Genomic DNA, 12,945 nt, shown 5'->3' with positions numbered 1-12,945 from the left:
TTCCACATATATGCCATCATCCTGATGTGAGACATGTTTACTAATGATCATATATTTAGTTTTATTAACATTTAGTTGAGCACACGAGTTAGTAATCTGATTCATCAACAATTGCAGATCTTCGTTGGTTAGCAATGATGAAAGTGTCGTCGGCGTATCTGATGTTATTAACAGTTTTACCATTTATGATGACTCCTGGCATCTTGTCGCTCATGGCCTCGTCAAAAATTTGCATCCCTGCATCCCTGACGCACCCCCCCCTTGATCTTCATATCATCGCTGAGATGCGGTCCAATTCTTACTACTGCTTTTTGATTTCAATACAAATTTTGAATAATTCGGACATCTCTGGTATCTAACCCAGCCCTTTAAAGAAGTTGAAACAGTTTATCGTGTTGTACTTTGTCAAAAGCCTTTTCAAAATCAATACTACACAGATTACCCACAGATAATAATTAGTGGGCCAGCCAATTTGCTGGGCCACCTTGACATATCCCCGTTCCTCGCAAAATTTTCTAACCTAAGTTTCTTTCACTCTGCCCACTTTTAGTATTATTTAGTTGGAGAGAATATAGTTGACTAGTTATAGTTTATAGATGTTAGGATAAAATTACAATAAAGTTTATCATTTATTTTTTATTTATTATCATTTTCAGTTGCACCTAAACCCCACTTTACTTACACTGACAAGCTGTAATAAAGTCAGTCTCGTCCTTCAGATTTTCCTCCTTGGGCCTGCCCGTCAAGCCGGGGGGCGTCGGCATCGCGTACATGTGGAGAGAAAACGGCGATTGCTTGTCCATCGTGGACATGCCGTCCTTACCCCCTTTCAGCATGTTGTCGCTGGGAGGCATCGGAAATTGAGGCGGCAGTCCTGCGTACGGTAAAAACGCCCTGTTTGGTACCATGAGATTGGGAGGTAGCAGTCTAGGAGCGGTCGCCGCCACCGGTTGATCAGCCATGCTCTGTAACTGACTCGTGGGGGTTCCGTGGGGGCTCGAGCACGCCGAACTCGAACTAGAGGATTTCGGTTTGGTGAGATTGAGAGGTGCGTCGGGATCCGACGGGGGTGGTGGGGGCGAAGGTGTCGGTTGCGCGGGCGGAGATCGTTTTTCCTGTTGTATCTGTTGGTTGTTCGAAATTTGAGCCAAGTGAGCTGTCGTTGCCGAGATCCAGTTTGGTACTTGGTGGGGTGGAAGCATCTAAAATGAATTTTGCAGTGTTGGAATTAAACCCTATACAAAATATAAAATAAGAGCAACATAATAAAATCTATGTGAAACACTTCGAAATCATTTGCGGGCAGAGAACCTGGCTAGCTATCCCGATGGCTAGAGTCAAAGCGAAAAAAGAGAACGAGTTTTTGATGACCTAAAGCGTATGCAAAAGTTTTTTTTTTGTGAAATCGACTTTAAGAGGCTACAAGGAGCTGAAAATAAGAATACGGCCATGATTCAAAGATATGATCAATTTTGTGCGATCTCAAGCTTGCACACTAGAACAGCTTATGCTGTTTTATAATCTATGTAACCAACCAGAGAGCTGGATATCAGAAAAACTCATGATTTAAAGATATGTTCAATTTTTGGGTGATCGCAACTTTGCGGAATATTACATTCTATATTATTATATATTATCTAACCTAACTAACTAGAGCTAAAAATCTTAAAGAGATGGTTTTGGAATATCTCAAGATCGGGTTTTCTGCGAAATCAACTTTCAATTCCGCTTACACGGTTGTTCACAATACCAGCAGCATTATATATAGGAAACGGTAAGAAATTGAAATTATAGCAACATTTCATTGACTGCTTACGTGATTGGCGAGCGGAGATTTGGCAACAACGGGCGGCATGTTCGGGGGATGTAAATTGCGTAGCTGCTCCAAAAACGGCAAAAACATAAGACCTTGGTGCCCGACCGTCCCCGTGGCAGCATACTGGGCCGAAATTTGACCTTGGAGCTCTTGTAGCTTCTGTTGTTGCTGCAGGAGTTGTTCCTGCTGCCTTCTTTGGAATTCGAGTTGTTTGTGGGTTTCGTTGACCAATGGCGACGGGCTACTTATCTGCAACACATATTATATTCGGCGTAAAGCAAATGTTGTTTGGGTTTCGAAAGTTTTAGAAACGTTTAAAACAGACGAAGAATAAACTATATTGTCTAATAAACATTTCCTGCGGCCTACGCGGAAGCGTTCGGTAGCGCGCTTCCGTATAAAAGACACATTGTGAAGACGTTTGATCTGTTCCGAGCATCTCCTCAGTTTTAAATAACGAACACATTTACGCTGGAAACAAATTAATTGGTAGTCTATAACGAGACATTGTGTGGGCATTTGCCTACTGTGAATAACTGGTATTATTTTCGAACTCGGTTCGATATCCTGTTGCCGGGAAAATAATTAGATTCGCTCAAATGCGCACAAGAACGCTTTAAGGCGTATTTAGCGTTCGAATTAATGAAATACCACACGTTTAATCTTGTTTGTTTTTATCGAATCGCCGGGATCGTTGCTTAATGATGCCAACTGGAACGATTCGCTGCGTATTCAATTTTTCCAGCTTCCTCTACAGATTGCTACGCCCTTTCTCACTCTGGACCATAATGGAACTAATCAGCTTAGCTTGCTTACTTGGTGATTAGTTTGTGATGTAGCTGTATGTTATAGATTATGTATGTTGGAAAATTTATTAAGCTCCTTATATCTGTTTTGCTTGAGTTACAAATAGTGTTTGTAAAAGTTTGTTTTAACGAGTTTTGACTTCAGAGGAAACGCCTCCAAACTGCTGCAATGCTGGGCTTGGCGTAACTTGCTCACTTACTTATTAGTTACGACGTAGTTGTGGTTGTAAACTCAGTATCGTTAAAATCGATAGGTTGGTTGTGGTTGCTGTCAAATTAGAAACAGTTGAACGCGACTTTTCGTTAATACAGAAGTTCGATTATGAATGGCTGGCATCCGTTTACTTAGCCGCGAAGGAGACAAAACGAGCAAACGAAGACAAACGGTAAAAGATATTCTGGGACCGGTCATTATTATGACATGATGTATCACTTCCGGCGCAGTGCTAATTACTCGCCCAGTCAAGAATAGACAGTGTTGCCAAATGGAAAAACGAAAAAGAAAAACGCATCTACTAAGAGGAACCTGTTTGTCGTGCAGCGCTTGTTTTTGTCAAGTTCTGCTGAGGGTTCGACAAGAAATTATAACTTAATGCTGAGTAATTGCGTTTTCCTTCAGTCGACGCCATTAAACTCGTTACAGGTTTATGTAAATTCGGAATAATCATCGATACAGTTCTACCGCGGTAACGAACGAAAAAAAGAAAACGTATTTTAGGATTAAATAGAACGGGGAGAGTCGATTCTTCTCCGCGGGCCACATGGCCAGAACGAAACGTTCTTCGTGTAAACACAATTACAAAACATAATTAACTCATACTTTATTTTTTGCTTACGTTATAAGCGAAATTACGGCGACGTCCGTCATTGGCCCGCAGGTAAACAAAAGGTTAATTTAATCTAGAACCCAATAAAGTAGTTTTCGGGTTATTATCATAGGCACCCGACTTTTGTCTAATAAATATTCAAATCGCAGATTTATGGTCATCTGGTTTCGAAGATGACGCTTTTATTATTTCCGTTCCTGGTTCCCGGTTCACTTATTTATCCCGTCTTTAATTTTTTTTATTTACGTTAAATTTTATTATTACTTGGCATTTGCTTTGGGTATATACAGAGATTATTTTCGATTTTGATTGTTTTTTTTATTTGTTTTTCCCCTGATGCAAGAAATCATAGGGGCGTTAATCAAAAAATGCGTTTCCCCCTTAGATTATGGAGAAAATGAAATGGAAAATAATATTCTCTAAACCGAGAACTTCAAGGATATGATATGATTTTATTCAGATTTGCGAAAGTAGAATTGGAAACATGCCGTAACACATATTTTTTTAAATGAAATGATATTGACGCTCTATTGTATCTGGAACAGTGCGAACTTTGCGATACACATTATCACTAAGAGCACGTATATGCAGTAAGGGATTGTTTATAATTATTTCTCAATTTGTCTACCTGTTTTTTGGGGTTAAATCATTTAAGGGGGACTGGTAGCGATATATTTTGATTATTTTGACAGTGACATTCTTGGGTATTCCCTAAAGAGAGGTTATTTTTTGAAGCAAGGAAAGCATTTACACCTATTTCATATTGCATGATCTGATTGTGTTTTATAAAGAAATAATACATCGAGTTAGTATATAAATAAAATACATAAATATGATTATATAAATAGAGTTTTTCACACGAATATTGTTAATTTAATTTTTTCATTTGTATGTAGTTTGTATTTGCGTATATTTTATTTAGAAATAAAAGATCTATTGTATTTTGGTGTTCTTTATCTAGTGATCTAGTTTTGACAAGTTGTTTCCTTTTTCAAGGAATAACAAATATTTGTTAAATACGTGAGTATCAAAAAATATATATTCCTGAAAAGTAAGCTGGTCAAAAGGTACAAAAATGTATTAAATTTATTAATTAAGCAAACGAAGACTTGTAGAATTTTTATATTTGCATATACTTCTTTATAAACCATTTTTGTAATGTATTCGGGTTTTCAGTACATTTTTAGAGAATCTTCCCCATTTCAAGATGCGTCACTGCGAGTGACTACAAATGAGTACAAAATTTTCTTCCCAGGACTATTCTAATTAGTATTTTTTTTAATAATTGAACTGAGGTGGCTTTTACTTGATGAAAATCCATTTCTCAAAATAAATAAGAACTAAAAGTTCAGATTTTCACGACATTATACATTATGACACGACAACATTATGACATGACAATTGTTTCGACAATTTTATCTTTATCTTTATAAAATGACATTTGATAAAGACACGGTGTTGTCGAAACAATTGTCATGTCATAATATATAATTTCGTGAAAATCTGAACTTTTAGTTCTTATTTATTTTGATTTTTTTTTAATGTTACAAAACGTTATAAAATCTTGAAGTATATCCTATAATTTTATTTTTTGTGAATATTTGAAAAAAAAAATAATACATATATGATTTCAGTAATATAATTTCTGAATTACATCGGTAAGTAAAGTAGTTAATGAACGAGAACACCCAAAAAAAAAGACAAGAATTCCTATTACCAGCAATCTTCCTATTGTAAAATTTGCTTCACTTTTGGTTAGTTAGTGGTGAGTTGCAGTTGTCTAGTGGCATCCAGCCAGCTTTCATAAAAATAAGGACCTGGGAATTAGGGTGATGTGGTGAAAATAAATAAAAATGAAGAACCTTACTAAAAAAATTCTCGTCATCGTGAAAACGTGAAACGTGTCACATAATAATAAAAATGAAATCCCTTAAGAAGTGAGATTTGTCCGTAGCTTTCCGGGACAACGCTCCGGGAAGGTAAAAAGCGGTTTTGTAAAATTCGTCGCGTCAAAAGTCACAAAGCTCTGCGTCGAAATCGTCTGGGAGCTTTTCTTCGGCCGTATTCGCAAATCGAATACGTCTTTTTTCGGTGGCTTCGTATTATCCGCGAGTGGCTAAAAAAGATTCGCCAAAGGGTCGTAACTAAATAATTCACGTAGCAAGGGGGCCGATTATTGTAATGAAGGGAATCTTATCGCGACATTTCTATTGTCGCATCCAGTCTTTTTGTCCACCGCCCGCAATATCATCGTAATACGTTATTGTGTTATTTTAGAGGCAGCGTTCTTCATTTGTTTGATATCAAAGGGATGCGCCCCACAAACGCAGAACATCGGCAAATATTTAGATACATCTTAAATGGTTCGCGTCGGCGGTTTATTAGAAAGGGTTTTGTTTTTCCGTGGAGAATTACTCTGCGGTCCTTTGTACATTCCTCCTGGAACCACACGACCAATTACAATGTTTTTTTAATATTTGAATTCAGCTTCTAACCGACCGCGGATAAACTCCAATTTGTTAAGCATAAAACTTTTAAGGTAAATGTGTTATTTGATTAACTACTTCTAAATTTTAATATTAGGTGTACAAAAATTGTAATACGTCCAACCTTTTCACAGTGATTTTTTTTGCGGAAAGTGTACAACATCTGTAATCACAAGACTTATCAAACTAACCAAACAAACATTTGGAAACACAGAAACAATGTTAATGCTAAGTCGTTTTGTAGGTTGTCAATAAGTTTAGGTGTGGCATTTTTACGACAGAATGTTCTTAAAATATGTCCCGATCCCATTAAATCTTAAGGCAAAAAAGAGTATGTGGATATCGAAAACGGCGCAAAGTGCTACTAAATATGATAGGCGCGTTAATTTTTACCGTAGCCACTATATCACCTGGCACTTTTGAAGTCAACAAGCCGTAAGACCTTGCCATGTTCAACAATCAACATAGCCGCTGATTGTTCATCAATTCGCCAGGTTTCAGTGTTGGAATGTAGAATGTAGGATTTTTCGGAAGTGTTTTGTCAAAATATGGCCAGATTATATATTTAACTAATAAAAAAACGAGTAAAATGTGTGGAGATCGTTGTTCGGAAAGAAAAGAAAGGCTATGTGTAAAATTTAGTCGCATGCGCAGAAGATTCTTTATGAAAACGAACCGGGGATGTTCCGATACCATTAAAGTATCGATACCTACTCATTTCGATAGTACTCAAATCTTTTCTCGATACTACTTAAATAAATCTAAAGTATCGATACTTACTCATATCGATACTTTTAGCAATTTATTATTTTTTTATTTACTTCAAAGAAACTAACAACGAACGTTGAAGGACAATAATTAAAACAAAATTAACAAGGAAAACAAAACTTTTATTATAAAGGTTTGCGTCACGTTAAGCACGTACTTTAAACAAAAAACTCCATGATAACATTGGAATAATAAGCAATCTCGTGTATGTTTGACAATTTATGTCGGTTGACAATGAAAAAAAAAAAGGAAGGACGGACATCTTTCTCGCTTTTGGCTCGGACTCGGTCGAGTGAAGTCGGACGAGTTCGGCTTGGCTGGCGCGAGACACGCGTCACCATACATCAGATAGAGATTATGTTTGTCTGATGCGTTAGTTTTTTTTTTTTAAATGGTGAGGCTGATTCGATTTGATACCAAGTACTTTTGTTTCGATACCGCGTAAGTATCGCAAGATTGATTCGATGCTATAAATACATGGTATCGAATTAAAAGTATCGAGTACATACTCGTATTTACTAGTATCGGAATATCTCTATCAGTATTAGCTCTTATATTGTCTAATGGCTAGGTGAAGCTAACTAAATGCTATTATTTACGAGAAAAGAAGACAGTTCCCTATTCGATGTTTAGTATATATCTTTATACTACAATTCTGACGTAGGTGAACTGTTACACAAAGATCGCCCCCAACCTCCACCGGAATCAGCAGACAACACGCCCCCTCCGCTTGCCGTGCCAGGGAACTTATGCCGTATATCTCTAATTGAGTGTATTCGAACAATAGGCTAACGCGGTGTGAACCTTTCGACAGTCGTTCGACGCCCTACACGGTGTCCGCCGAACCGTAATCAGTTCAAAGAGGTTTTGTCGCAAATGTGTTCCGTGATTTTAATTCGCATTATTTCGGCTGCTTTGTGTCGCCGTGCCTAAGAGTATATCTGATTATTTTTGTCAAAGACAGGGGGTCGCGTTTAGATATATGTATTAAGTATTTAGAGAGACGAGGCGAATGAATAAATAAAAGGAAATTAACGTTTATGCGAAGAATCGTATCAAAACATCAAACGGGAACCGTAGAAGGCTACGCCTTTGTGTCTGTTTGTTAACTTTTTGTCCAAGCTCCAACCCGCTTTTGCCGTACTTTTTTTTTTGGGGATCGTGACTCACAAAAATCCTTATTTAAATGAACCGTGGCGAGCAGTCAGGACTCATGTTGTAGTGTTTTTTCTACATTCTGTGAGACGTATTACTAGTTTGAGGGTTCCAAATGTCGACACTGCGAGCGGATAACCGCGACTGCATCTACTACGTCTCCGCATTAAAGCTGTAGGTAAATATAGGCTCGCTTAAGAAATTGGAAGTGTGTGCAGCTTTTATTCAAGATGCGGTGAATGGAAGATAAAATTGGACCCGTGCCTGGGTATATTTAGTTGCCGTAGGCGGGTTGGCAACCTGCGAATATTTAAGGAAAAAAAAAGACGTCGAAGAATGCAACAGATGAACGGCTCTCAAACGCGAGCCGGTTGGAGACACAAAAGTGCCACATGGTCCTTCCGACGGCGATGTTTTTAATTTGGTAGGGTAACCAGACGTGCGTAGCGTACCTTCTTGGCCAAAGGTCAAATGTCAGGCAAAATTTCTGTCATGTCGACCACTAGCTTAAAATTACACGCAGCCACGATTAAAAAATTGACTTTGATGGTCTCGCAGGAGAAGGAATGTATTATCCATATCCATAGTAGTAGTGTAGATTACATCACCATTGAAGTACAAGATAGGAATCTTTACAAAAGAAGGGGTTCTTAAGCTCTATCCCCCTTTCCAATCCTACTTTTCTCAACAAAACTATCTATTCTATTGAAATAATGATTATCTCTTACAAATTACCACCCTCAACAACTGGCCAAACAAGGTACCTTAAACTAAAAATAGGGCTCTAGGTCTTATTTCCGTTAGGAAATTCGCGATACGCGCCGCTATGAACAATAATGTATCGTATGTTTGGAAGAAGACAAACATATAACCGGTCGTTTCACCTACAGACACAGATCTGTTTTGTTTGAATCCGGCAAGGAAGTACGGGCGTATACATTACATGGCCTGCGACCGCATCATCGGCTTGAGGCATATGGGTGCCAGATGGAGCAGATTCGGCCAGACAATACCATTACATTGTTTCGCAAAATCGTGAGGCAAACGATCCACTGACGACACGTCACGTTAACACGTCCGTTAAGTTTAAAACGGCCGGTGCTGAAATTCCGGGGTTTCCGTTTCCATGCAGTAGGTAAACTATGTTTGTACGCAATTAATGATGTTCAATTATGTTTGAACGCATCAGGTCAAACATGCTTCAGTCACTTGGGAGCTATACTGTTTAACAAGAATCCATAAGGAGTAGAAAAGGCTTTAAACAATAATACAGCAAGCGAAGAAACACAAAAGTAAAAAAGTTAGTAGTGAAGAATGAAACGTAGAAACCCGTAGTGCTATTATTTAAGTATAATATTCTAATGAAGATAAAAGATTATTTAAAATATTAATTTTAGCAATAAAGTTTAGACACAGACAGTTTATGTCTACTTCCCGATCCATTTATTTATTTGCCATTACGTCAGCATAGTAAGTTGCCTGGTGAATAAACTCTATTATTATTAATTTTTCCAAAAAGCTTTTTAGTCATAAAGTATTCTTGTTAGGGCATTTCTGCAATGTTGCTCTTATTTAGGATGGTTCTTAAGTTCTTAAGAGTATCCTTTTCAGATTTAAGATTCTACGAAGTTAATCATTATTATTATTAATTATCGCTCTTAAAGTTTGTTTTTAAGTGGCTCGGAATGGTAACACGACCGATTTCGTTCGGTACGACTAAATTTAAGGATCCTCCTTTGGCGCAGTTGAAAAATCAACCTAGAAAACTATATAAATTTGGCAATACTTTAGGTAGTAATTGACGTAGATGAATACACACTAACCTCATATATGTTTATTCTATAGTGTCAACGATATTAGTAAAATCGATCATTCTAAAGTTGCAGCTAACAAAAACCCCTACGAAAGTGACCCCAGATAACTGGCGAAAATCTAACCATCATGTTATCAAAGAAGAATAAAAAGGGCTCTTGATAACATGGTTGATGCAACGGTAAACCCTAATAATAATAGTAAAAATAGAAGAGAACGAGTATGGCCTTTATTAATATGTAATAATGTAACAAATTGTATAACATTGTAAATTGTACACAAAAAGAAATAAATTGATAAAAAGGGATAAATTTTATTTTAAAACTATTGAAGGTTTTATTACTTCGAGCCATTTACGAGTAGAAATGAAATATAATTTTGGTGCTGTGTAAGAGAAATAATTGTCTTTTGTTTATTTTTAGTTTTAAATATTGTGTGTCGTAATACATTAGCGTATAAAATTGACAAAAGCGGTCCAATATTTTTTGCTTTGTGAGACTAAGCAGAGGTGTACTACTTTTTTCGATGAATATCAATCAGTTAAATCGCGTAAATAAGTTACAAATCAAATGAAATTTAAATTGAATGATTTTGATAACAATAATAATAATAATAATAATAGTAATATAATAGTACACACACACGCCCACACACAAATTATCACTCTACATTAGGTTAGGCTCGATTAATTTTTACCCAGAAAGTTGGTATTTTTTAAGTTCTATTTTAAACTTGTACGAATTTTTGACATAGCGGCTCCTACACAGGGAAGTATGATTTAGGAATTGAAAACACACTATCATTTCTTAAATTACTACGTAAACGGCTCTGATGATGTAACTGAAATTTACCTTTGAGGAGGGAAGGGTGACTAGCTGTAATAGGCCGATGAAGAAAATTTATATATGTATTGAAAATATTTTTGCTTCAATATAAAAGTTTTAAGTTAATAGATGCTTTTTGAATTAGTTTCTTAACATTTTCATGAAACCTAAGCTCCATGTCTAAGATGAATAGGCATATTTCTTGTCATCCAATTACTGTTTCCTTTCAGATGAAAGTTTTTATGTTGTCCCAATTAAGAGGTGACTATAAGTAAGTCGTGGCTCTTTCCCTTGATCGTTCTGAATATGGTACATTTACCCTAAACCCGAAATAACCAGGCCAAATAGAACAATCCGACGTTTTACTGTGGTTTTCCAGAATCCGGTCCTATTCTGGCCGGTTATTTTGAGCCCGCCGCGACAATTATTCGCGCCCCGTAATAAGCTTAACAAGCAGTAAACGCAAACCGCAAAGCGTTAAGACGTTAATTCGCCGTAAAAAATATATCGGCATACGCGGTCGCTGAAGGATTCGAGGCACGCGTTTGTGATTTTGTGATACATGACCGAAAGCGATTACACTCCTTTTTGTTTGCGTTTTACGCACGACCGCCCGTTTCAGTAGTGGCCGAATTTTTGCAAAAAAAAGGCGCGTTCGGGATATAGCCGTAAAGCGCTTTATCTGCAATAATGTTATTTTAGGCCGGTGCCGTATATGAGACGAGCGTCCGTTTGGATCGGCGGCCATTTAATTGTATACAGGGTTCCAGTTTTTGAACGGCAAGTTGTGTATTTAAAAGTAAACAATCGTTCATTTTAGTATTTTTGGAAATATTAATTGGAAATAAATGTGCTAGGAAAGAGTTACTGAAGGATTTAGTTTTTGTAAAGTAATTACTATATTTCGCTATCTTTGTGCATTTAATTACACATTGTTTACTCCATTTAATGAACCCCATATTTTTTAATTTTCATATTTGCAAAATTTACGCAAACTGGCCCCGATTTGTCGACTGGGTAAACGTTCGGAAGTTATTCGAGCGACGCTCCTCTTCTTCGTCTTCTTGTTACGTCCGATTTTTCACGGCCTCGCGGCACGCCATCGGACCGCGGACGTGAATTAGCGACTCCTCTTGACTGACTGACGAGAGCGGAGAAACAACAGATCTTTCGTGTTATATAAATCGCGAGTTAAAAGTGTCGCACGATTCCCGAACGACGAGAATCGGGATAAAATGTTTACGATCGGTTCGCCGAGAGACGTGTGGATTTTAATCGCGACGGAATCGATCTTTCCGTTTCGCGCCGATCGAACAAAGAAATCGAACCGCACGACTTAGTTGAAGTACTTTTATAAAGTTTTTTTTTTCTTGGCAGCCTTAGGCGGCAGTCGCTTACGGCCGTTTCTTCCATAAAGATAATTTCGGGAAATTGATATTTACTTAGTTTTGCAGCACGTTGTATTTTAGTACTACTAGAATGAACGAATAAAATTAAGAATAATGACGTCTTTTCAGGAAATAAAAATCATTATTTTGCTGAACTTAATGACATTTGTGGTTGTAAAATATAAGGACACAAAAACGGTCTCAGTTTTTGCCACTATCTTCCAAAAATACTGACTCAAAGCAATTAACTACGAGGGAGTATGAGCTCTCTAGTTGATTCTCTGGGTCGCATTGCTAGCATTATCGGCTATTTACAAAATCCCTTGTTTTCGGTAAAAATCGTTTGGTATCACTTGATGTGTTTGTTTAAGTGTTTCAGTGTTCGCGCTGGTTGGAGGCCGGATGGACTCGGATGGTCCGGGGCGGAAGCGGGGAGATTTTTTTTAGTATCAGTTCATAGATAAATTTGGAACCGCTGTACAATTTTTTGAGAAAAAGATATACTATGCTAATGACCTTTCATTTATGATAGCTGACCGGACTTAAGCACATCTTATTTGGTGCACATTTTCAAAATAGTCACAGAAAACTTACAATAAATTGTCCAACTTTAAAATGAAACTTAAGTTGAACGAGTCTGTTATACAAAAATTTTAAAACAAACAATATTTATTATATAAGTACCATTTACCATGCTTCATTATTTGAGGGTAGTGTCAAAATATTTTAAATAACATCTTGCAATTGTAGAGTGTTATCTATCATTATTTAATAATAACATGTATTTTGTAACAAATTAGTATATGTTTGTTACTTATAAGCTTTAATAATTAACTTATTTCAAGAAATACCCGAATACGATACTTCTCAGAATGATGCGACGACGACTTAACGCACAATATAAATAAACAAATATAAATTGACAAAAAAATGACTGGTCAATTCCACATCGCAATTTGAGGGTACTATTTTAAAATTTAACTTCGCCTCTCCTTTAAATACTTTTTTTTTCATGTTAATTTGCATTTCTTAAACAGTTAAAATAATATCTAATATCTAATTT

General features: G+C 36.8%; 1 protein-coding gene across 1 annotated transcript in view; it reads right to left on the bottom strand.

The window, feature by feature from the left end:
* LOC132705195 (transcription factor SOX-13) overlaps nt 1-12,945 on the bottom strand; it is a 104,142-nt gene that overhangs the window by 8,424 nt on the left and 82,773 nt on the right. Inside the window, exons 4-5 of the mRNA XM_060675652.1 lie at nt 1,817-2,065; nt 683-1,202 (exon numbers count right to left, since the gene is read on the bottom strand). Coding sequence (XP_060531635.1) covers nt 683-1,202; nt 1,817-2,065 — 769 coding nt within the window. The remainder of the gene's footprint in view (nt 1-682; nt 1,203-1,816; nt 2,066-12,945) is intronic.

The sequence above is a fragment of the Cylas formicarius genome, unplaced genomic scaffold, assembly GCF_029955315.1.
Source record: "Cylas formicarius isolate icCylForm1 unplaced genomic scaffold, icCylForm1.1 PGA_scaffold_7__23_contigs__length_41026272, whole genome shotgun sequence".
NCBI lineage: Eukaryota > Metazoa > Arthropoda > Insecta > Coleoptera > Brentidae > Cylas > Cylas formicarius.
The sequence above is the reverse complement of the archived record's forward strand: the minus strand, read 5'-3'. Positions and strand labels throughout refer to the sequence as shown.